The following is a 21,241-nucleotide window of genomic DNA, read 5'->3' on the forward strand; positions in this document are numbered from 1 at the left end:
ATAACGAGGACAGTAAACGCCAGTGGTGGAATTTAGTACTAGTTTAAAGGGCTCGCACGTATCTGTCTAAATACATTGAAATTATATTTTTCGCGAAATTATTTAACAAGTTTTGCTACTTTGTGATTAACAAAATTTGACATGGAAACAATAATTAAAAAAAACAAATCACATCGTTTTTGTTCAGTGCCTCATTGTAAATCAACCTGTTCTAGAGAGATTTCGTTATTCCTCTTTCCGAAAAGTAAAGATTTAGCAAAGCAATGGACTGATATTCTCGATATACGCAAACAAGCTACTAAGTATATGTATGTGTGCAGTTTACATTTCGATAAAAAAGATTTTACTTTATCAATGTCAGGTAATTACAATGTTTTATATTTCAACTGGAAGACCAATGTTACCGTTTAAAAAACTTAAATTTGAACAACTAATATTAATATTTAAAGATAATAATAAATAATCTTGTTAATGTTTTAGCAAAGAAGAGACGTTTGAAAAATGGTGCTATACCTTCAAAAAATTTGCCGATTATTAAAGCCACGTCTAGTGGGCCACGTGCAACGCAGTTGTGCGATATTGAAGATAATAAGTTAAAAGAACCAAATAATTGTCAAAGGTAAAAATTATCCTTTGTAATCTTTTTTGACAACTATGTTATTATGTAGATTTTATACAGTCTTTAGTCTTCAATCCTTCCAAAACGTAGTCGTCTTAAAGCTCAAGGCTACCTATATTAGGTGACTTAATCTGCGATTCGGACTTCAGAGACGTGAGATGAGACGCGACTAAGCCAAGTTTACATAATCGTATTCAGAAAAATTGTTGTCAAACTTCGTAGTTTGGTTTCTATTGTTTTTGGTATGTTTACAGAGAACAATTTTTACTAATATGTACATAGGTATAAAATCTACTAATGTATTTCAAAAACATATCAATATCATCTGAAACTGCATAAAACATCAATTTAAGAGCGTAATAGATAAACTTAAGAGATAAATTTTGGTTTACATAATCACATCTTGAATATTATGATTTAGACAAGCGTATTTTGCGGCAGGCATGATTCGCTATATGTATTAATATTGAATTGAAGAGTTTGTTGGCTTGGTTGAACCCTCTTATAACAGGTGGTTTCAATTCACTTACGAACTAAGAATGAATAAGAATGTTGCAAACTCTATCTACATAAATAGTGATCACAAGTATCACAGTAAAAGTTGCAGCTAGCAGCACTCTGCTTATTGTTTTGCTAAGACGCCACGACTTTTTATGTCACAGACTACCTATACGATTTGTAATAGATTAATGTCTCCAATCTCCATCATTCCGCATTCCACATAGTTTGTTGTGTCCTTACTCTACAGACTTCATTATCATTAATTCGATTTATTATTATTCATAATTGCCAAGTACCTCGTTATTCTATATTTTTCTGAAGTTATTAAATTTAACAAAATGTATTTCTTCATGATGTGACCCTTGCAACCAAGTTTAATTGTTTAATAAGCAAAATCGGTGTAGAATGATGATTAATAATAATTTGCGATAATTATATAGGGCGCATTTTAAGAAAATGTTAAAGGATGGAGCAAACAACAGCGACTCCCTTGCTGAATGCCGGGCTTGCCTGCAGTTATGTTCAGTCGAAGAGCAACATAATTTGTTTAAATACTGGGATCCACCGTGGGCCGGAATGGAAAACACACCAGCAGAGGACTTATCGAAACTTGCATGTGTTCAGGTAGGTGACACACATGGTGATTGTGGCTTCTATTATTTAAACTAAATGTTAGTACATACCACAGTTATAATCAACATATTCTTCAAACCTAACTAGCCTAGGTACAACTTAGCTATTACCATAAAATATAGTTTTGTATGAAATTACAGATATCTCAGACAGACGCACATTCTAAAATCCTCTGTCAAAGTTGCTATAAGCATCTGCAAAATGCTTGTCAGTTTGTGGAGATAGTTAAAAAAGCAGATGAAGTGCTTAGTTTGCGGATAGGAGTTAATCCACATACACCTGATAGCTGGCCTAAACCTATACAAGTCGATAAAAATGTACCCTACGACAAGGTTCAGATTAAAGATGAAATATTTTCGGATGAGGAGACTCCGCAAATTAATGAAGAAGATTTTTCTAATGTTGATGTTAAAATTGAAGCAGATGATTGGCCTAGCCAATCTGTACATATAAATGGTAAAAAGATATTAAAATAATCACATCAGTATAAAATTTTTTAAAATTATCAGTTAAATTATATTAGAGAGATCATAATAATATGATAAATTAAGAACTTAAATGTATTTAAAACACAACATATTGTTTGTCCAGTAATAAGCTTAGGAGAATCTTGATTATGTGAAATATTTGTTGATTGTAGGTATAATATCTCTTGGTCAGTTAAATAAAGAAATGGCCGAAATTAATGGATACCTACCGGAGGTCGAACAAAATGGCAAAACCAAAGGTTTAACCAGTGAAGGACCAATAACAAATGGTGTTGTGAATTCTAAACACGATAAGGCTGATTCATTTAATACTAATGTAAGTATAAAGCAATTTCAACTGACAAATTACAATTAGCAGTAATTAGCAAAAGTAAGAAGTTGTGAAACTTTAAACATAATTGTTTAAATAATATGTATATTCTGCGATTGTCCACTTCTGTACCTTTTCAAGAATCAACAGCTAAACTTGCAAACAGTTACTCTTATGTTAAAACCCACTACCTACATTTTTTGATGCTTCAAAACTGGTTGCTTAGTCTAAGTTAAGTTTAAGCTGACTGCTAGAAAATATATTTAAATTGGAATAGATTAAAGAAGCATATTCAGACTATATATAAGACTTTATTTTATCCAAATATTTCATAATAATTTAAAAAAAAATGTTTTCAGTGCTTAATTGTTAGAGTTAAAGATGAACCAGTAAGTGATGCCGAGTCAGAGACGAATCATAGTGACTTGTCATTAGACTGCATTTTGTGTTCCAAAACATTTTTAAGTCTTACAGGACTCAAGGTTAGTAGAAATGTAACTAGAAAATATGTTAATTTATATATATTTTTTTTCAAGTTCCGTCTTTGCATTGTATTTTTACTTATACAAGGCGAAATTGGTAATTGTGACATTTTTCATTTTACATTTGGTATGTTTTTGTATCACATATTCTGTTGTTGGAACAGCTTAGAACATATTACATAATTAAATATAATAAATATTCACTAAAAACATTTAACAAATTTTCAGGCCCATGTGATTGCTCAACACACCTACAAAACAGTCAGAAGAAAAGCTAAAGATGACGCAGAAGATAACTTGTTAAATTATGTTTGTAAAATTTGTCAAAGAAGTAAGTAAATGTTAAATTTCATTCAAAAGATTCATTTAGTCCCTACTTCTTCATAACCAAACTTAAACTTAAATGAAACATGTGATTTACACATTTTCTGGCAAGCTTCAAGAATCAGATACCTTCTCTCAATCTGTATATATTAATTTAACCAACTTAAAAAAAATGAAGGATGAGGTTTTCAATTCAACAAGTAGTTGTTTCTATAGCCTGCTTTAAGTGCTTAATTATCCCACATTTAGTATGATACAAAAAATTTTTATTTGTACATTTTAGCCAAAAACTTAGATCAATTTAAGTCTTAAATTTAGGTTCATATTTGAGTAGTGCTCATATACACAAGTACGTGCTAAAGATTCTAAAATCAAAATATAATTTTTAGGATTTGAGACATCTACAGATCTTATGGTCCACGAGACTTGCCATAATATGTGTGTGTGCTACGGCTGCAATACAAGCTTTGAGACATTTGACCAATTATCCCAGCATAGACGAAGCTGCAAGTCCCTTAACAATAGTGAGGTTGGAAAAGTCCTCAAACTTGAGGATGTTCAAAGGTAAACAATATTTAATATCTGAATAGAGTAGGAAGTTAAACAATAAATATGTGTCACTGTGTGGCCCAAAAACATGTTGATAACAAATTGTAAATGTTAAGATGTAAATTCATGTACCAGAGCGAAGACTTTTCATATGATTATATATCTATCCTCTCGGTCTTTTAGGCAAGTTGACATCTCATCTCATCATTACATATTATATTGACATAGTAATTAAAATTAATAAATGTCAGTTATTACCATTTCATGTATTGTTTTTATATATTAATAGTAAGAGTCTGAGCTGCGGTTTTAATGCAAGGGGTACAATAATTTTTAAATTATTCAGGAATAGAAGGGCTTCAATGCAATTGGATCATGTTAAAAAATAGTATTCAAGGAGAGGCTGTAAGATATCTTTTTTGCTCATAATGGAAGTGGATGTATTGTGAATTTAAATCATGAGTAAAAACTTACATATTATGTAATACATTGTTGTATGCATTGGTTTTGCATAAAAGATTCTTGTTCCAGAATGGCAAACATAGCTCAGAGAATCCTTGAAGTTATTACAAAATTCACAATATTTTCCCAAAACTCGGAACATGGGAACATTGATGAGTGTTATCAAGCTTTGTTGGCAGTCATTACTCAGAAGGAGGACTCCATATGTGACGATTTGTCTAGTGATGATGATGATTTATATAATTTGTCAGACTTGGAATCAGTTGATGATACGCTACTGGAATATAACAAACATTTTCTCTCTGATTTGGATTTGCAAAAGAAATCAAGTAAATTGATTGAATCTTCAGTTATGGAACACAATATTATTAGCCAAACTGATGATGACTTCTATTCAATGGAACCCTCATTTAAGGCAATCGGAAAATTGTTGTCTTATCCGGTTGTTAAAATAACACGTCTAGAAAGTCCAATCTTACAAAATTATAAAAGTAGTTATCTATATGATAACCATTCTGATACTGTTTCGAGTTATGAAGATTTTGAAGAATTGGATGAATTTCTACTAGCTTCTGAGGACTTACTGATTTCTATTGATAAAAGAGCAGTTGGTGTAGAAAAACAAATGGCAAAGGAAGATGATAATCAGTTATCAAACTCAGAATTTAGCACATTAAACACTGAAGTTGATACAAGTAAAGATTTATTATTACATTCAGATTTTAATGACATTCATGAGAAATCATTATCATCTGGTTTCCTCTCGTTAAATGCATCAAATTCTATCGCAGAGAAGGAAAATATAGCCATCTTAGAGTTTGATGATGACGACGACGACTTTCATTCAGACAATGTGGCTGTTTGTCTGGATATACTGGACAAATATGTTTCAGATGGAACTGAAAATGATGAAAATTTTGGAAAGAGTTCTTGTCAGACGTCATCTATGGATGAATTGAAGTCTTCTTTTGCTTTAAATTTTGCAAACACAAATCTGAATCCAGTGGCTAATGATGAAATAATAAACCTTATAGATGAAAGTGACAATGACATTGACAATTTTAAAAAACCAAAACCAACCATAAATACATCCATCGGTCAAATACCTAAAAAGATCACAACAGGCATAGCTTCAAGTGCCTTAACATTGTTTAATATCAATGAACCTCGCGTCATCCAAAATGCATCCATTACAAATGCTAATTTGGTCACAACACCTCTTGGTACATCCGGTGACAAGACTATAAATTACATGAAAAATATTACCGAGACCTCATGTGCATTGAAAAGCAATATTATAAATGAACAGTGCTCTTCTATTTCGGCTGTCTTAAATAAACAAACCGAAACCGGAAAAATGAATCTTTGCAATTTCTACAAATTACATGACAACGAAACTCACAAGATAGAAAAACATACAATTAAGAAAAAAGCATATGTGAGAGCAGATGTGAACATTTCTGAAAATAATTCTAAGGTGCAAACTGCTAAACTGTCTACAAGTATTATAGTTGAATGTGAGAATGATGTTATTGGCTGTGACAATGATAAAGAACCGTCTTCACGTGAACTACCTTCTTCTGTTATTTGTGATGCTAATTCTCAAACATTTGAGCCCTTAAGTTTACCTAGACTTGTTGGAGTTAATAATAAATTTATATTTAGATATAGAAGTACACGAAAAATAAGACGTGGATGTAAAATGGATTGCAAATTTAGGTGTAGGAAGATTTTTTCATCGCATCTGCGGTATAATATATTTAAAGATTTTTGGAAAATGGATCTTAGTGCACAAAGTAAATTTCTCGACGATAACGTAGTTAAGAAAGTATCACGAACACTACCCAGGAACAGATTTTTTCTACCTATCTCTAATGAGTCGGTGCGTGTATGTAGAAAATTTATCGAAGATACATTTTCAATTTTAATGCTGAGTTGTAGAAAAGAATTAAGAAAGTATAACATGTCTTTTGATGATTATTATTCAAACGTAAGAAAGAGAGACACAAAGGTACTTGATTGTTACAAGAAACAACCTTTGTCTAAATGTGTATCTTCTATTGATATATTTAAAGAAAACGAAACAAATGGCGATGGAGACACGAAACAATGGGATGATTGCGTCATAAAGAAAACCAACAATATGGCCCAGAGGAACTATGGTGCCGAAAAGTGTTGTATTTCTTCCATACACCGTGATATAAAAACAAATGCGACTAGTGGTGACACACCTATAGTCCATTATAGTATGAAAAATGGTCACAAAAGATTAGTTGATCAAACAGGGTCCGAAATCAATAAAAATATGAGTGAGCCTAATTTAAAAATTAGCAAGAACGATTCTGCTTCAGGCGCAAGTAATATCAAGAAGCGGTATAGATTTAATAACATAACAATTAACGTTAGCACTTCAGATAAAGTTTCATTTTCTCGATCAAACCCTTACGTAAAGCTGATTGATGTGGGATTTTACACTCAATTGCATTCTTTAGATGTTCCAGAAACATCAAGTACAAATTCAACTCAAACTCATAGTCAGTTGGTGCAAAACATTGATATTTCAAACTTATCTTTAGTTCAAAATGTTGATCCATCTCCTAGTTATCAGTCAGACAAGAACAACTTATCCTGCCGAATTGATACAGATTTAGATATCCCTAATAAAGATAGTGACAGCCAAAGTATTCTAGAAAATGAAGTAAAAACGAATTTACCCCATTCATCTTTTGAAGATTTTCAGACATCCAAAGATATTAATTGTCAAAGTATTCTGCAAGAAAAACTAAAAACAGAAATGGCTCACCCATCTAATGAAAATCAACAGATTTCTAATGTTACAAATGGTCGAACATTATTAAAAGGTGAGATAAAAACAAAATCTCTACCTTTAGTTATAGAAGAATTTCAGGCCTCTGATGAAGAAAGTAATAATTACAGTACTAGTCATAATATCGAAGGTCAGGATCCCTGTTCATTTGTCGAAGATTTGCCGAAATCATATGTAAAAAGTAACAAACAGCCGCTTTTAAATCATCCAAAAATCACAAATTATCAAGATAGTACGTGTCATAGTCCACGAAACAATATTGACGATCACTTACCCCATTTACCTACGGAAGATTTGGTGCCTTCTAATGAGGGAAGTAATCTTCAAGACGAAATAGAAAATAAGCTGCCTCTTTCACTTAATTCCAACCCACAATGTACCAACGAAGATAGTTGTAATGATATGCAAAATCACATAATGCGATTATCTGGTGAAGATTTGACCAATAAAAAAAGTGAGAATGAACAAAGTATAGCGGTTGAAATTGAACATAATGAAGATAGTAGTTATCATAGTGACGGTGCACGAGATATAGTTGACGATCACTTACCCCATTTACCTTCGGAAGATTTAGTGCCGTCTAATGACGGAAGTAATCTTGTAGAAGAAATAGAGAATAAGCTGCCTCTTTCACTTAATCCCAACCCACAATGTACCAACGAAGATAGTTGTAATGATATGCAAAATCACATAATACGATTATCTAGTGAAGATTTGTCCAATGTAGAAACTGAGCATAAACTTAGTATGGCGGGTGAAATTGAACATAATGAAGATAGTAGTTATCATAGTGACGGTGCACGAAATATAATTGACGATCACTTACCCCATTTACCTACGGAAGATTTAGTGCCGTCTAATGACGGAAGTAATCTTGTAGAAGAAATAGAGAATAAGCTGCCTCTTTCACTTATTCCCAACCCACAATGTACCAACGAAGATAGTTGTAATGATATGCAAAATCACATAATACGATTATCTAGTGAAGATTTGCACAATGTAGAAACTGAGCATAAACTTAGTATGGCGGGTGAAATTGAACATAATGAAGATAGTAGTTATCATAGTGACGGTGCACGAGATATAATTGACGATCACTTACCCCATTTACCTACGGAAGATTTAGTGCCGTCTAATGACGGAAGTAATCTTGAAGAAGAAATAGAGAATAAGCTGCCTCTTTCACTTAGTCCCAACCCACAATGTACCAACGAAGATAGTTGTAATGTAATGCAAAATCACATAATACGATTATCTGGTGAAGATTTGTCCAATGAAGAAACTGAGCATAAACTTAGTATGGCGGGAGAAATTGAACATAATGAAGATAGTAGTTATCATAGTGACGGTGCACGAGATATAATTGACGATCACTTACCCCATTTACCTACGGAAGATTTAGTGCCGTCTAATGACGGAAGTAATCTTGAAGAAGAAATAGAGGATAAGCTGCCTCTTTCACTTAATCCCAACCCACAATGTACCAACGCAGATAGTTGTAATGATATGCAAAATCACGTAATACGATTATCTGGTGAAGATTTGTCCAATGAAGAAACTGAGCATAAACTTAGTATGGCGGGTGAAATTGAACATAATGAAGATAGTAGTTATCATAGTGACGGTGCACGAGATATAATTGACGATCACTTACCCCATTTACATACGGAAGATTTGGTATCGTCTAACGAGGGAAGTAATCTTCAAGACGATATAGAAAATAAGCTGCCTTCACTTAATCCAAACCCACAATGTACCAACGATGATAGTAAATGTAATGATATGCAAAATCACATAATGCGATTATCTGGTGAAGATTTGTCCAATATAGAAAGTGAGAATAAACAAAGTATAGGGGTTGAAATTGAACATAATGAAGATAGTAGTTGTCATAGTATTATACAAGATCAAATTAAAAATCACTTGCCTCATATATCTAATGAAAATTTGCTGAAGTCCAATGATGAAAGTAATGGACGTAGAAACCTGCCGGTGACATCTAATATCCAAATTACAAATGCTGTCTGTGAAGATTTGTGTGATTCACAGATTAATTATGGGGATAGTAATAGTCAAAATATTATTCATCCACTTAATGATGATCCACAGAATTACGCTGAAGCTAGTGCAAGGCCTACTATTGAAGAAGAAACATCTATAGAAACTTTGACTCATCCATTTCATGCAGATTTACAGATATGTTATGAAAATGATCCTAAAATTGCGCAAGACTTTAACAGATCCAATACATTTGAACATACTAATACCAATCTACAAATGGGTAACAAGGATATAATTCAACAGCAAAATGTTAAAACAAATTTGTCTAATTTAACAATTACGAATTCATTGACATATAACAAAGATAATGGTGAAAGTAATTGTCATAGTAGTTCAAATAGTTTAGAATCGCAGATTTCCATTCATGAGAGTAATTATAGTCAAATGTCATCCAAATGTAGTGTGCCAGAAAATACACCAGAAATCTATGTTGAAGGTTTATTTCATCCTGAATCCCAATTATTGATTGATCCTAAAATAAATCTTAAACAGCATTACCAGAAAAAATCAAATCATTTTAAATTGCAAAGGATTATTGGTAAAGGACATAAGTTTATATTTAGGTATAAAGTAACTAGAAGTCTAAGACCAGGATGTCAACATTGTACCTATAAATGCACACAGGTTATAGGATTTGATCAGCGACGCGTTCTTTTTGAAAACTTTTGGAAGATGGACATCCACGCTCAGACTACTTATCTTAACGAAAATGTGTTTCTTATTAATCCTATTTTAGGTTTACATGATATTAATGAAACACGTATGAAACGGAATCATAAATTTTTCTTTACTGTGTATGGTAAACGTTTTCGTGTATGTAAAAAATTCTTTTTGAATACATTATCTATTCTTATGGCAGATTTGAAAAATGATAGCAGCCGTTTAAAAGTTATGCGTCAACGTCTAAACCCTCATGTAAAACTAATTGACATTGGATTTCATAAAGAGCCACAACCAGCGATAGAAGATGTCTCTTCTGTGTCAAACACATCTTCAGGGGAAACATCTGTTTCTATCTCATGGAATGACAGTCTAGATAGTTACAGCGAATTAGAGTTGTTTTCACTCCACACTAAAATAGAACTATCCAACCTATTACATAATCCACCAAAAAATTTTAGGTCAGAAGCTATCAATGATAATGCTTTCCAAAGTAATTCATCTGATTTTCAATCTCAGTCACCTGTATATGCTCAGCTGTCCACTGTAGATCAGCATTTTGACAAAGAAATAGTAACCAATATCTACTCCTCAAACGTGATCAGAACAGAACTATGTGATAAAAATACTCACTTAATGAAACCTCACGAAATTAATAGCATAGGGCCTTTTATAACTAATGTTACACAAGCCGGTAATGAAGAACAATCTTTTAAAGCTATCTTAAATGATTGGTCCAAACCCCAAGATATAGACAAACATAAACGAGCGCCTTTTAAATGTACAACAAATTCTAATCAATATTCAAATAAAAATTGCACACATACAACCTATATTGAAACCAAAAGTGATAGTTTCTATGAAATAGGTGATAAATTAAAAAATATGGATATCTGCTATGAATCTTCTTTAGACAGTGCGATATTGGATCTTCGTCAGACGATTTCAGTGCCTAACTTCCTAGATTGCGATAACCATATAAATACAGTGTCTTTTGATAGCGAACCCTATGAAAGAAGTGATACAGAAGAATTTTCAAAAGATTCTGCTTTATCAAGCATATCGAGTGCTGGAACGAATCCTGGTGTCGAAAGCCAAACAGATATACAAGAAGATAAAGTTACTGACGCACTGCAATTGTCGACACAGAAAGAATGTGCAGTCCAAGAATTGTCTAAAAATATCGATTCCGTTCTTATTGCCACCGCCCAACAAAATATAAATAATGCAATGAATCGATCAGAACGGCAACTAGACCACCGAGAACGGGGAAATACTATTTCTACTACTGCTTTAACCGATTCACTGCCTACTTTCACTGAATCAATAAATAATGGATCTACACAGCTAACTAATTCTGTTTATGTACTTAATAAAATAAATATATCATCAAAAGATCAAAATACGTCTGTAATAAATATAGACGAGGAGAGGTCCCTTGATACTATTGAGGAACATACTAATGTGATACAAGATAATACTTATTTGAACGAACAACTGCATCCAAATCAGGCGAGCGATACATGTGATATTTCTATGGAATCCTTTAAATGCTCGAATTTAAATATTGAAATTTCAAACCAAACTAATCAATCTTCTAGTAATACGGATAGTTTAGCTACAGAAACTGATGGTGTAGTCACTCCAATCCAAGATAAAAATAATTTAAACAATGGTGTGACTTTACTATCTGATTTGGATGTGCAAAATCAAAATTATCACAGTACAAAGGTTAATCCCTGCAGCTCGCCAGAAGGAACATCTTTTACTTATACTGATTTTTGCAATTCCAGTTCAGAAGATTCTGTATCTACCGAAATGCAACTTATTAATGACAATAGACTAGAATCTGATTATGCTCAGTTGTCTAACGTCTATGAACCAACATGTGTAGAAAGTTATACAATTACCAAAGATACTTATTATGATACTGAGTCCAGTTGTAGCCAATTTGCTTATGATACCCAATCAACCATTAATTGTAGTCAATCAAGCTTAGACTTTTATCCCAGTTTTGATAGCCAGAATGTCATTGAAAACGTGGAATGTGACGTTCCTCAATCATTTGAATCAATTCTTAACGATTGGGCTTCTTAGTTTGAGCACAAAAACTGTATATTAAAGTACTGCATTGTATTAAAACCGCAAGGGATATAATTCTTAGATATTTAAGTGTTAAATATATTGTATAAAACAAAATAAAATTGTTTTCAGAAGCATAACAAATCCAGGTTTAGAATTGAAATGTCCACAATGCTCAGAAACGTTCACGGATGCATATTATCTGGATATCCATTTAGATATATGTCACCCTTCTTTTGAACCAAAACATTCTATTCATTCTGAGGAAGAAATGGAAACGGAGATACTAGAGAGTATACTTGGGCAATAAAGTTAAACTGCTTATAACAATTAACGGCTCAAACCATCGATCATTTAAGGTTTTTTAGGCGTATGTTTGAAATATCTGTCCAATAAAATTAAAATTTTCTTAAGGGACTAGTTCAATTATACAAAATATATCACATATAAGGAAGGAATAATTTTTGTTGGTTAAATATACTTAACTAATTAAGTCCTGTAATGGCTCCTAACTTGTATGTTATTTTTATTTTTAATGTTCTTTAAATAAAATCTGAAATAATTATTATGATGTGATATTTCAAGGAGCCATCAAAGTGTAAATACTTCAATTGATCATTATCATTTTACAGTGTAATAAAATTTTGTCATGTCATTATGTAAATATCAATTGTAATATAATAAATGTTTTTAAGAAGATAATGTTTTTATTTACCCAATGATTAAACTATTAAACAGCTTGCCCTTTTCAAAATTATATATGAAATAGTACTATGACTTGATAAGTTTCAGCTAACACAATGTAAAATTTATTGATGTAAAAAAATATATTTTGGCTTGTGAAAAGCAGTACATAGGATAAAAAGAATAAAATTTTTGATTTCCAAACAATTTATTAAAATAATCACGTTTATAACGATGAAGTAATAGATATTGTGCTATGAAATAACAAAAATTCAGAATCCGACCTCGTTCTACATCCACCATCAAAACTGAAAATTTAACTATTTATAGAGGGGCTTCTTTATTTTCTAATAAAAAATATATTATTTTGTTGGGTGTTAGAACATTTTTTTAAATAGTAGAAACAAAACGCCAACAATTTACAAAGATACAAATTTATATGTCAATGTCTTAATTATATATAACTACTTCAGCACGCAGAAGCTACCGTAGTTAATAAAGAGCGCATTTATCGTACGAACGTCGGATAATAAAATAATTTTTAAAAACGTTTGGAATTTAGCATTCACAGCCATTTCACAAAAATATCGAAGTATCTGAAAAATATAGCCTTATATACAATAGCAGAATTCACACTTAATACTGTTCAGTTACGGTTAAGTTCGTTTAAAATACGCAAAATGTATAGAAAGAGGTTTAGTATATCCATGTACAAATTGATAGTGGCGAGGATATATTCTTCTGGGGATAGAGTTGTCATAAGCTGTTGAGTGTCAAAGATAAGGAAAAGTCCAAAGAATACAGCTCCGGTGAAAGAAAGGGCGATTTCGAAGGCAGAACTTTGAAGGAAGATTTGAATAATACCTCCGATAATAAGCACGCTGAGACCGGCTACGAGGCTGAAACAAATGTTATATATCTTATATTATGTTATGAAATGTGTGAAGTGATTGATATATAAAGGATTGTAAAATTAATAAAGTTTCAGTGTACACAACCATTCAAGGACAATAACCCTTCTAAACATTAACAAGCAAACAGATAAAAACATACTTTTATGTTCTTGATATATAAGATACAATCCACAAAAACGATCAGTAAGTCAAACTATGCTATAAAAATAATATAAATTTAAATAGCATACTACAATTTTTCATGGTGGTTGAGAAATGTTTACTTTAGATTTTCCAATATTTTAGTTGACATTATAAGTTTTATACCCATATCCGACGAAAGAGAAATCCCTCTTTGTATTGAATGTGAATAAAGTCAGAGCCAGAACCACAGTGAATGTGAGTCCCAGGGCTTGAAGGACAATGAATGTGTCAAAGTATGACACCACTACACCAATAGTGTATGCTTGCACCACAGTCTGGAATTAAAAAAAATGGTATTTCAGTAACAAATACTTGGTATAGTGCTTTTCATGAAAGAAGTCCCGCGGTGATTTTTGGAACTAAATTTGACAGGTCGGCAATGTTGTCATTCGTCGATGTTATCAAGTTCGTTTGTTGTGGTAGATTTTTGTGAATTTTTAACTAGCTTAGAGCATTTTAAAGATTGATTACAATGCCAAAAGTTGTAAAAAGTTCGGCTCGAGAAATTATATTAAAGGTGAAAGAGTTCTGTGAAGCGGAAAATAAGAATCAAGGTGTTTTAATACCACTAAACAATGTTCGGAAGAGAGTTGCCGCCATAACAGGTACTTTTTAGAGTTGCAATTTAATAATTTTTTGCTGTATTGATGGGACTTTTATGATAAAAATTCGTTTTTGCGACAAAATTGAACAAATACATAACGTGATGAAACTAGGTAACTGAAATTAAAACATATATTACATAAGCATTATAAACTTAAAGTTATTATTATTTTTAATTGTTCATAATTTAATTGCAGGTGTGTCAGAAAAAACTGTAACAAGAATACAAACGAAGGTATAACAGCAGCATGTACTTCGAAAAAAATTGTAACCCAACAATTATGCAATAATACTCTGAATAGAAAATTGTATTGCTTTTCTTTACCCTATTTTCTCATCATTTCCCTGTAAGTAGGTAGAACACCGCTAATATAAGTAAATAAAAATATACTTTTTTACACAACAGAAATATTGTTTCATCGAAGTATGCAGAAAATAATATTGTTTGATAAATTACATCTGCTAAGTGTAAATAAAATAGGTAAATTTTTTACTCATAAATGGCAACATTACGTCATGCGATTGCAGCGCCGCGTCTGTGGGACTTCTTTCATGAAAAGGACTATAGTGAAGATATCCTCAGAACTCAATGCCACTCACTGCATTGCTCTTAAATGTTTGTTTCATACCAAGCAGTAGGCAGTAATATTGTAGTATCCTATATATTATATTAATTAAACATCGCCAATTTAAAAAAAAAACAATACAACTTACAAAACCAGCCAGGAGGTAGAGGTTTGTAGGATATTCACGACGTTTAACAATCAGTGCAAGTAGTGTCCCCATACTCAGAATAAATGCAATTAGTACCATCCATTCACTGAAATCAACAAACAAATTATTAAGTAGAATATAATTTATGACATGTCATATCTTGTAAAAATTAGTTATATATTAGAATTCTAGAGAATGTAAAGTTTTTCCACCGTCTACTTTCTCATTCTCTCATGCTATTTGACATTGGTGTAGACTCTAGAGCTAATAAAATAACACACCATTGTCTGTCTTAAAAGTTGAAGTAAAATATATTTCATGCATTTTCATCACCCATTTTCTGATTGACACAATTTAAATATGTATATTGATATTTGTACCTAAATTAACATAGTGAAAGTTTTAAGCAAAATAATTGCAGCTTGACATTGCAAGACTGCTGTATTAAGTTAAAAAGTAAAATCTTTTGGACTTTTGGACAAACTATTATTATGATGTTTACTTACTTGGAATGTATAAATACTTGTACTGGCTTAACAAGTAAAAAAACGGAGGCAATTGCGACAGTGACCAACAATTGTACTGTCAGCAAGCTATAAACTTTTCTAATAAAGCCAAGACGAATATCCTTATCCGCATTCATAACATTGTTGCGATATGCAAAATCATCCTGAAATTTGTTTAGTTATTATCTAGTTAATTTTCCTACAATATGGAAGCTATCATAAACTAACCCACTTATTAATAAACATTCAGTAAGCCCATAATCAATCAATAAATTAATTGAGTACATCTATTTTGTGGTCATTTTATAAATTAATAAAATATAGTTTATATTTCAAACTTTTTATACACTTAATATTATACTAAACTAATAATACTTGTAAGTACTTGGCTTTTACAATGTGAAAAAAGAATACCGTAGCTATAATGCTATGTTGTTAGAGGCTTCTGAGAACTGTGTATATCGTTATGGTGTGAAATGTGATTCTGAGAATTTGTGATACTTGTTGGTGAAGAAAACATTAAATAAAGCTGCCTGCATTAATAGGGAATATATGTATATTATAGACAATGGATGCTCTCTTATAAATATTTAATAAAATTTATAATATTATATAGACATATAAAAATGGCGTAACACATTTTGATTACATGTAGGTACTGAATGTTATCTTTATAATTTATTTAGGATTAATTCCTTTTCTAAGAAAATATAGAGGTACCTACATTTTATCTTATCAGTAATGCGAATTGGGCATTTTTCATTCTAATAGTCAACACATGAAAGACATTTATTCAGACCAACAATTTTGTTAGTAACGATTTTTTTCTGTTGTATTTTGTAACTCTAAATGACGTCACGAAAATTCCCCTAGGGCTAAAATTTCATATAACCATAGATCAGACTTCAGCATTGAGAATTAATGCTGTAACTCAAGTTCGAGTATTATACTGCTGTTTGAAAATCACATTGATATATCACACAACAAAAACATTAAAAAACTAAGCAAATAATAAAAATCGAAGGCCATCTGGCTTCGATGTGGAAAGTTTACAAAACAAGCGGTATTTACCTCAATGCTTCCCTTTTCTCCCAATTCACAGTCCTCCTGCGCATACATTAACGGTATACTAGCCATTTTGATAACACTTAATTATTTCTTCAACAAAATATTTATTTTCCTTTCCAAATCAATGATCAACGTTTTCAAAGAGCAAATAATTACTACTTCATATTGTTTTGAATGTCAAATTCATCGGACAACTTAACGTCAATAAATTTGACAATCACACAACGATCAGCTGACGAATGTATGGTCTATTGAAAATACTCTAGTTTTTTAATATCTTTTACTTGCCACATGTAAATAATTCGTAAACTATAACTGGGGGTCTAGCCATATTGGTGTCGAAAAGTATTCTACATACACTACCGCTTTTGCGTAATTGTACTGTCGAAAACGCTTCGTTCGTAGCCAAGAGGCATGTCGATACATTACCGCAAAGTCGACAGCGTAGATGCGAGCTGCTGTTCGTAGCACCTTATTCCGTCATATTGTCTCTGGATTAAATGTATTCCTAATGTCACTTTTATAAACAAATAGAAGTTAAAACTTTACAATATTTTTGTAAATTTGCAATTGGAAGCTGCAAAAGGGACATTAGAATGTCAGCAAGGTTGGAACAATTTTCGATTTAAGTGGAATTTACGGAAGGTGCAAAGTGAATATATGAATTTTAATTGCATGTTTGAATTAATTATGTTTTGTTTCATGTTTTCTCAGAAATTTAAGGCTACAAATAAATACAATATTTTGAAATTGCATAATCGTGATATATAATAATAATTAGTAGTACTCATACTTTGATATTTTTAGGATTTGACCTCACAACTAATCTGCAAAATGAAGAAGCAACATATTTTGTTACCGCTTAGAAGAAACAATAGAAATAGTACTGTGGATTGATAAATAAAGAGTGAAAATAAGGTTGACTAGAAGTTGATAAAGTCCAAGGAATTAAAAAACAATAGAAAAAAAACGTAGACTAGTGTGAACACTGAAATTAGAGTTTGATTTAAGCTTTAATTAGGTTTGGTGTTTGTGCTTGAACATTTTTAATGTCAATTTGAAAGCAGATTTTTATATAAGTGTAGATTTTATTAATCATTTGCTACTTGATTTTATTAATGAGTTGGAATAATCTCTGTTTATGTCCATCAAACAATTTCAGTTTAAGTTAGAGTCATAAAGGTTGATTGTTTATAATATCTTTATAAAAAAGAGGGATTAATTAAAAATTATAAAATATAAACTTAGTCTTAAATTATAACCCTTAATCAACCTTTGACTCCATATTGATGCTCCAACATCTTAGATATAAATTTAAGTTTGATGCTTATTTTAAGTTAATATTTATGTCAATTAACTTTTGGTTATATCAGTGATTTGCTACTAGTGAATATGTAAATGCAAAATCTGTTTAAGTAAGAAATGAATAAACATTGTATGTTATGTATTTGTCAGTTTTATTTTTGGTAATTTACCTGTCTTCTTTAGTAGGAAAAGCCATGAAAGTGGTTCACAATATTAGTTTATTTTACAAGAATAGACAGATAATGCATATATGAATGACCCGTACCTACTTATTGTTAGGAATATTAAACAAACAGGTAGCAAAATAAAAATGTTTCAGTTATGGTTATTTTTTATTAAAATAAGGCACAAATATCTTCCTTAACATAATGCAGTCTACATAGAAAAATAAGCATATGTAACAACTTATTAAACAATACAGACATTACTACTGAACACACACAGGTGCATCAAATTAAATGCATTTCTACCTAATGTAGATGTATTCATATTTATATATGTAGATAATTAACTAATAAATGTAAGTGTTAGTTTGCAGCAATGTCAATATCTTGTTTGTGTGCTGTTATATACAAAAAATTGTTCAATTCATAAAACCTAACGTTAGATGTTGATGTGATGATTTCATAAAATTACTATGATACCTACAGTTACTATGAATACATCCTGGGCGATTAAAAAAATAGTGATTGTTTCCTTAACACAACAATTGTAAATAATAATAGTTATTGTAAAGATATAATTCTTCCCAAAATCTACAAATGCAGTTTGTTTATAATAATGTCTCATTAACATTCAAACTGCTGAACTTATTAAGATTAAATGTAGAAGAACATAGTTTCAGTTACTGTTTCCTGTTCTTGAGGTAATGTTACTTAACCAACCATTATTTCATACTCCATAGCTTCTCTTTTTCTGAAAAGAAAATAATTTAGTTAGTACTTTGATCAAATAGAAAACTGACAAACTAAACTGTAAGATCGGTCCAAGGTTTGTTCAATAGGTAACTTTAGTATTAAAACTCTTTACTTAATTCTTAAAAATATACTTAATTTGTCACTGCTGCTTATTGTCAATTAAAGTTCTTAATAACCAAACAATGTCAGTAACTCCCAAAGGGCTTGAATTCAAACTTCTCATTCATTAACAATATTATAATAACTTCTCTAGTATATTAACTTAGTAAATAATTAAAGAAAATATCTGCTTACCATTCCTTAGTATTGCTCACTAGATTTTATATTTCCAAAGTTTATGAAGTATAAATCCACTTTATTTGATTAATATAATCAATATTATATCATTAGCTTCTATTATAATTACAATAAAATATATTTAGAACTTCTATATTATGTTCATTAGTGACTGCTTTATCATCTGAAATATACAAATACAATGTACAATAATTTTACTTTGTGATTGCATAATATATGCAATATTAAATGGTATATGTATTTTTTAAATTAAAGAACAACTTCATGAACTTACATGCAATATCAATAAGAGATATCCAATATAACTAGGATTTACCTCTACTAATTTGCTGATTTTCTTGATATTTTCATATTTATCTGTGTCTATTATGTTATCCTCGTTATTCATAGAAAAACTAAAACTCTTAACTTAAAAATATTAACTCTAGTTTAAATTATTATAATTACACGAGAACGTTAAAAAAATACAGATAACAAATTAAAACCATTTCGTTAAAACGTCCAAAATATGACATGTTTTTAAAACGGTAGCCATTAAAGATGGCAATAGTTGTACTTAATTATTGCAAACAGCAGCTTTTGAGATCACGCTAAAACATGGCGGAGAAACGCCGTTTTTTCTACACTGCCGAAACATTAATTGGCCGTTGGCTACCGAATAGCGTAAGCGTTAATGTGTGTCTTTTCGTAGCACTGTCATGGCGTCGCTTATTGTATCCCGACTCACGCCTTTAGGGCCTAGGCTACCGACTGTCGACACGAGCTGTCATTTTCATACAAATTTAGTTTTCGACTTTCTACATACACTACTGTTAAGCCATCTTGGCTAGACCCCCTAGTATATAAATCATTTAATTATGCTACATACGTATAATTTGTATTTACAATTAAAACATTATTTTAGCAAATATTGATGTGTTTTTCCCTAAGAGTTTCTTTGCCATTTGTGGCACTTATTCAAAATATAATTTATCGATAGATGACGCGTAGATAGTATAATATCGGAGCCATCTACAAATGTTGCCACTGTGTAGTGTGTGGCCGACGACGTAGTTTGTGAAGCTAAAGCCTTATATAAGTTCAAATGTAGAGTATAGATTTAGGTTCTAGTCATAAGACGGATAGATGTAGAGACAGGTTACAGATGTAAATCCAGCACAGCTCTTGAGTAAAAGTCAGGATAAAGGATATTGAATATTTTACAAAAATTAAATGAACTAATTATATTATGTACATTTTAAATATATAGAAGTTTGCTAGTAATGCTAACTAAACCATGGCTTATAATGGAATATCCTAGCTAGTTTATGACCTACTTTATTATGACATTAAAAGTTTAATGTTAACTAGGCCATATAAAGTTAAAATGCATCCAATAAAACTGAACGCTATCTGCTTTATAGGCTGCATTACTCAAGTTCGAGATAATATTAAGAATAAATGATCATTTAACCTTAAATAATGTCGCCTTATTTAACATGACACAAAATGAACTTTATTATATACAACGGGTTTAAACGTTAATCGAAGTGTTTTTATTGCACAACAATAAAAAGAAAGAATTCTTATACAATATAAACATATAGACCACAAGCCCATGAACAAAAAATACCTGTGAAATGACCCAACCTGAATTACGCTTAGAAGGCTGTTACTATATCTGAAAATAGCTCTGAGCACTATGCCGTCATTTCTGAGCGGTACATGTGAGTACGTGAGTGAATGGACTTTCTCAGGTACAATGGGGGAATTTCGACTAATTATTAATGTACGGCTTTGTTATAAGTGTATAGATGATTAAAAATAAATGTCGAAAAACCTAGTGCCGTACAAAAGTGATGGTGCCGGAAGTCGGTGCAAATTTTTAATTCGACGACAGTTGCAGAAGCAATATAGGTCATTTATTACTGTACGGCATTTGTGTGATTCCTTTTGGACACATATACAGATACTTTACCCGTAAACGCCGTACATATTTCCAGCGGAGCGGTCGAAAGCCAAGGGTCGCAACATATGTCTGATTAGCATATAGGTGATGATGATATGAAACAA

The 21,241-nt window shown here is 31.3% G+C and overlaps 2 protein-coding genes and 1 long non-coding RNA gene across 6 annotated transcripts; 1 reads left to right on the forward strand and 2 right to left on the reverse strand.

Annotated features, from left to right (window-relative positions):
• Window positions 1-6: 6 nt before the first annotated feature.
• Window positions 7-12,695, forward strand: LOC125051067. 4 transcript variants are annotated; one of them, XM_047651211.1, is made up of 10 exons: window positions 7-361; window positions 481-619; window positions 1,561-1,744; window positions 1,894-2,209; window positions 2,394-2,557; window positions 2,911-3,033; window positions 3,262-3,364; window positions 3,747-3,921; window positions 4,438-7,694; window positions 9,075-12,274. In XM_047651211.1, the coding sequence occupies exons 1-10, from the start codon at window positions 142-144 to the stop codon at window positions 12,011-12,013; spliced, it is 7,620 nt and encodes a 2,539-aa protein (XP_047507167.1). In that variant the 5' UTR covers window positions 7-141; the 3' UTR covers window positions 12,014-12,274. The 4 variants fall into 4 exon arrangements, with proteins under 4 accessions (XP_047507167.1, XP_047507170.1, XP_047507168.1 ...); XM_047651214.1 differs by lacking the exon at window positions 4,438-7,694 and having other exon boundaries at window positions 17-361; window positions 12,131-12,695; XM_047651212.1 differs by lacking the exons at window positions 7-361; window positions 481-619 and having other exon boundaries at window positions 893-1,744.
• A 176-nt stretch (window positions 12,696-12,871) lies between these two features.
• LOC125051070 (protein lifeguard 4-like) lies at window positions 12,872-16,851 on the reverse strand. Its single transcript, XM_047651217.1, has 5 exons — window positions 16,674-16,851; window positions 15,603-15,766; window positions 15,097-15,202; window positions 13,903-14,054; window positions 12,872-13,581 (listed from the first exon to the last, which is right to left on the reverse strand). The coding sequence occupies exons 1-5, from the start codon at window positions 16,737-16,739 to the stop codon at window positions 13,329-13,331; spliced, it is 741 nt and encodes a 246-aa protein (XP_047507173.1). The 5' UTR covers window positions 16,740-16,851; the 3' UTR covers window positions 12,872-13,328.
• A 1,443-nt stretch (window positions 16,852-18,294) lies between these two features.
• LOC125051338 lies at window positions 18,295-19,290 on the reverse strand. The gene is made up of 2 exons (XR_007117266.1): window positions 19,187-19,290; window positions 18,295-18,890 (listed from the first exon to the last, which is right to left on the reverse strand). It is a non-coding gene; the product is annotated as an uncharacterized LOC125051338 (long non-coding RNA).
• Window positions 19,291-21,241: the final 1,951 nt, after the last annotated feature.

This window comes from Pieris napi, chromosome 7 (assembly GCF_905475465.1).
Source record: "Pieris napi chromosome 7, ilPieNapi1.2, whole genome shotgun sequence".
Classification (NCBI taxonomy): Eukaryota; Metazoa; Arthropoda; class Insecta; order Lepidoptera; family Pieridae; genus Pieris; species Pieris napi.

Bases quoted from the DNA above. Each gene is read 5' to 3' on its own strand.
- LOC125051067 (XM_047651211.1), top strand. From the start codon at position 142: ATGGAAACAATAATTAAAAAAAACAAATCACATCGTTTTTGTTCAGTG. The intron at 1,745-1,893 runs GTAGGTGACACA...ATGAAATTACAG, and splicing joins CGAAACTTGCATGTGTTCAG to ATATCTCAGACAGACGCACA. The intron at 2,558-2,910 runs GTAAGTATAAAG...AAATGTTTTCAG, and splicing joins CTGATTCATTTAATACTAAT to TGCTTAATTGTTAGAGTTAA.
- LOC125051070 (XM_047651217.1), bottom strand. From the start codon at position 16,739: ATGGCTAGTATACCGTTAATGTATGCGCAGGAGGACTGTGAATTGGGA. The intron at 15,767-16,673 runs GTAAATACCGCT...AACAAATTTCAG, and splicing joins GAGAAAAGGGAAGCATTGAG to GATGATTTTGCATATCGCAA. The intron at 14,055-15,096 runs GTAAGTTGTATT...TTTTAATTCCAG, and splicing joins TCTACCTCCTGGCTGGTTTT to ACTGTGGTGCAAGCATACAC.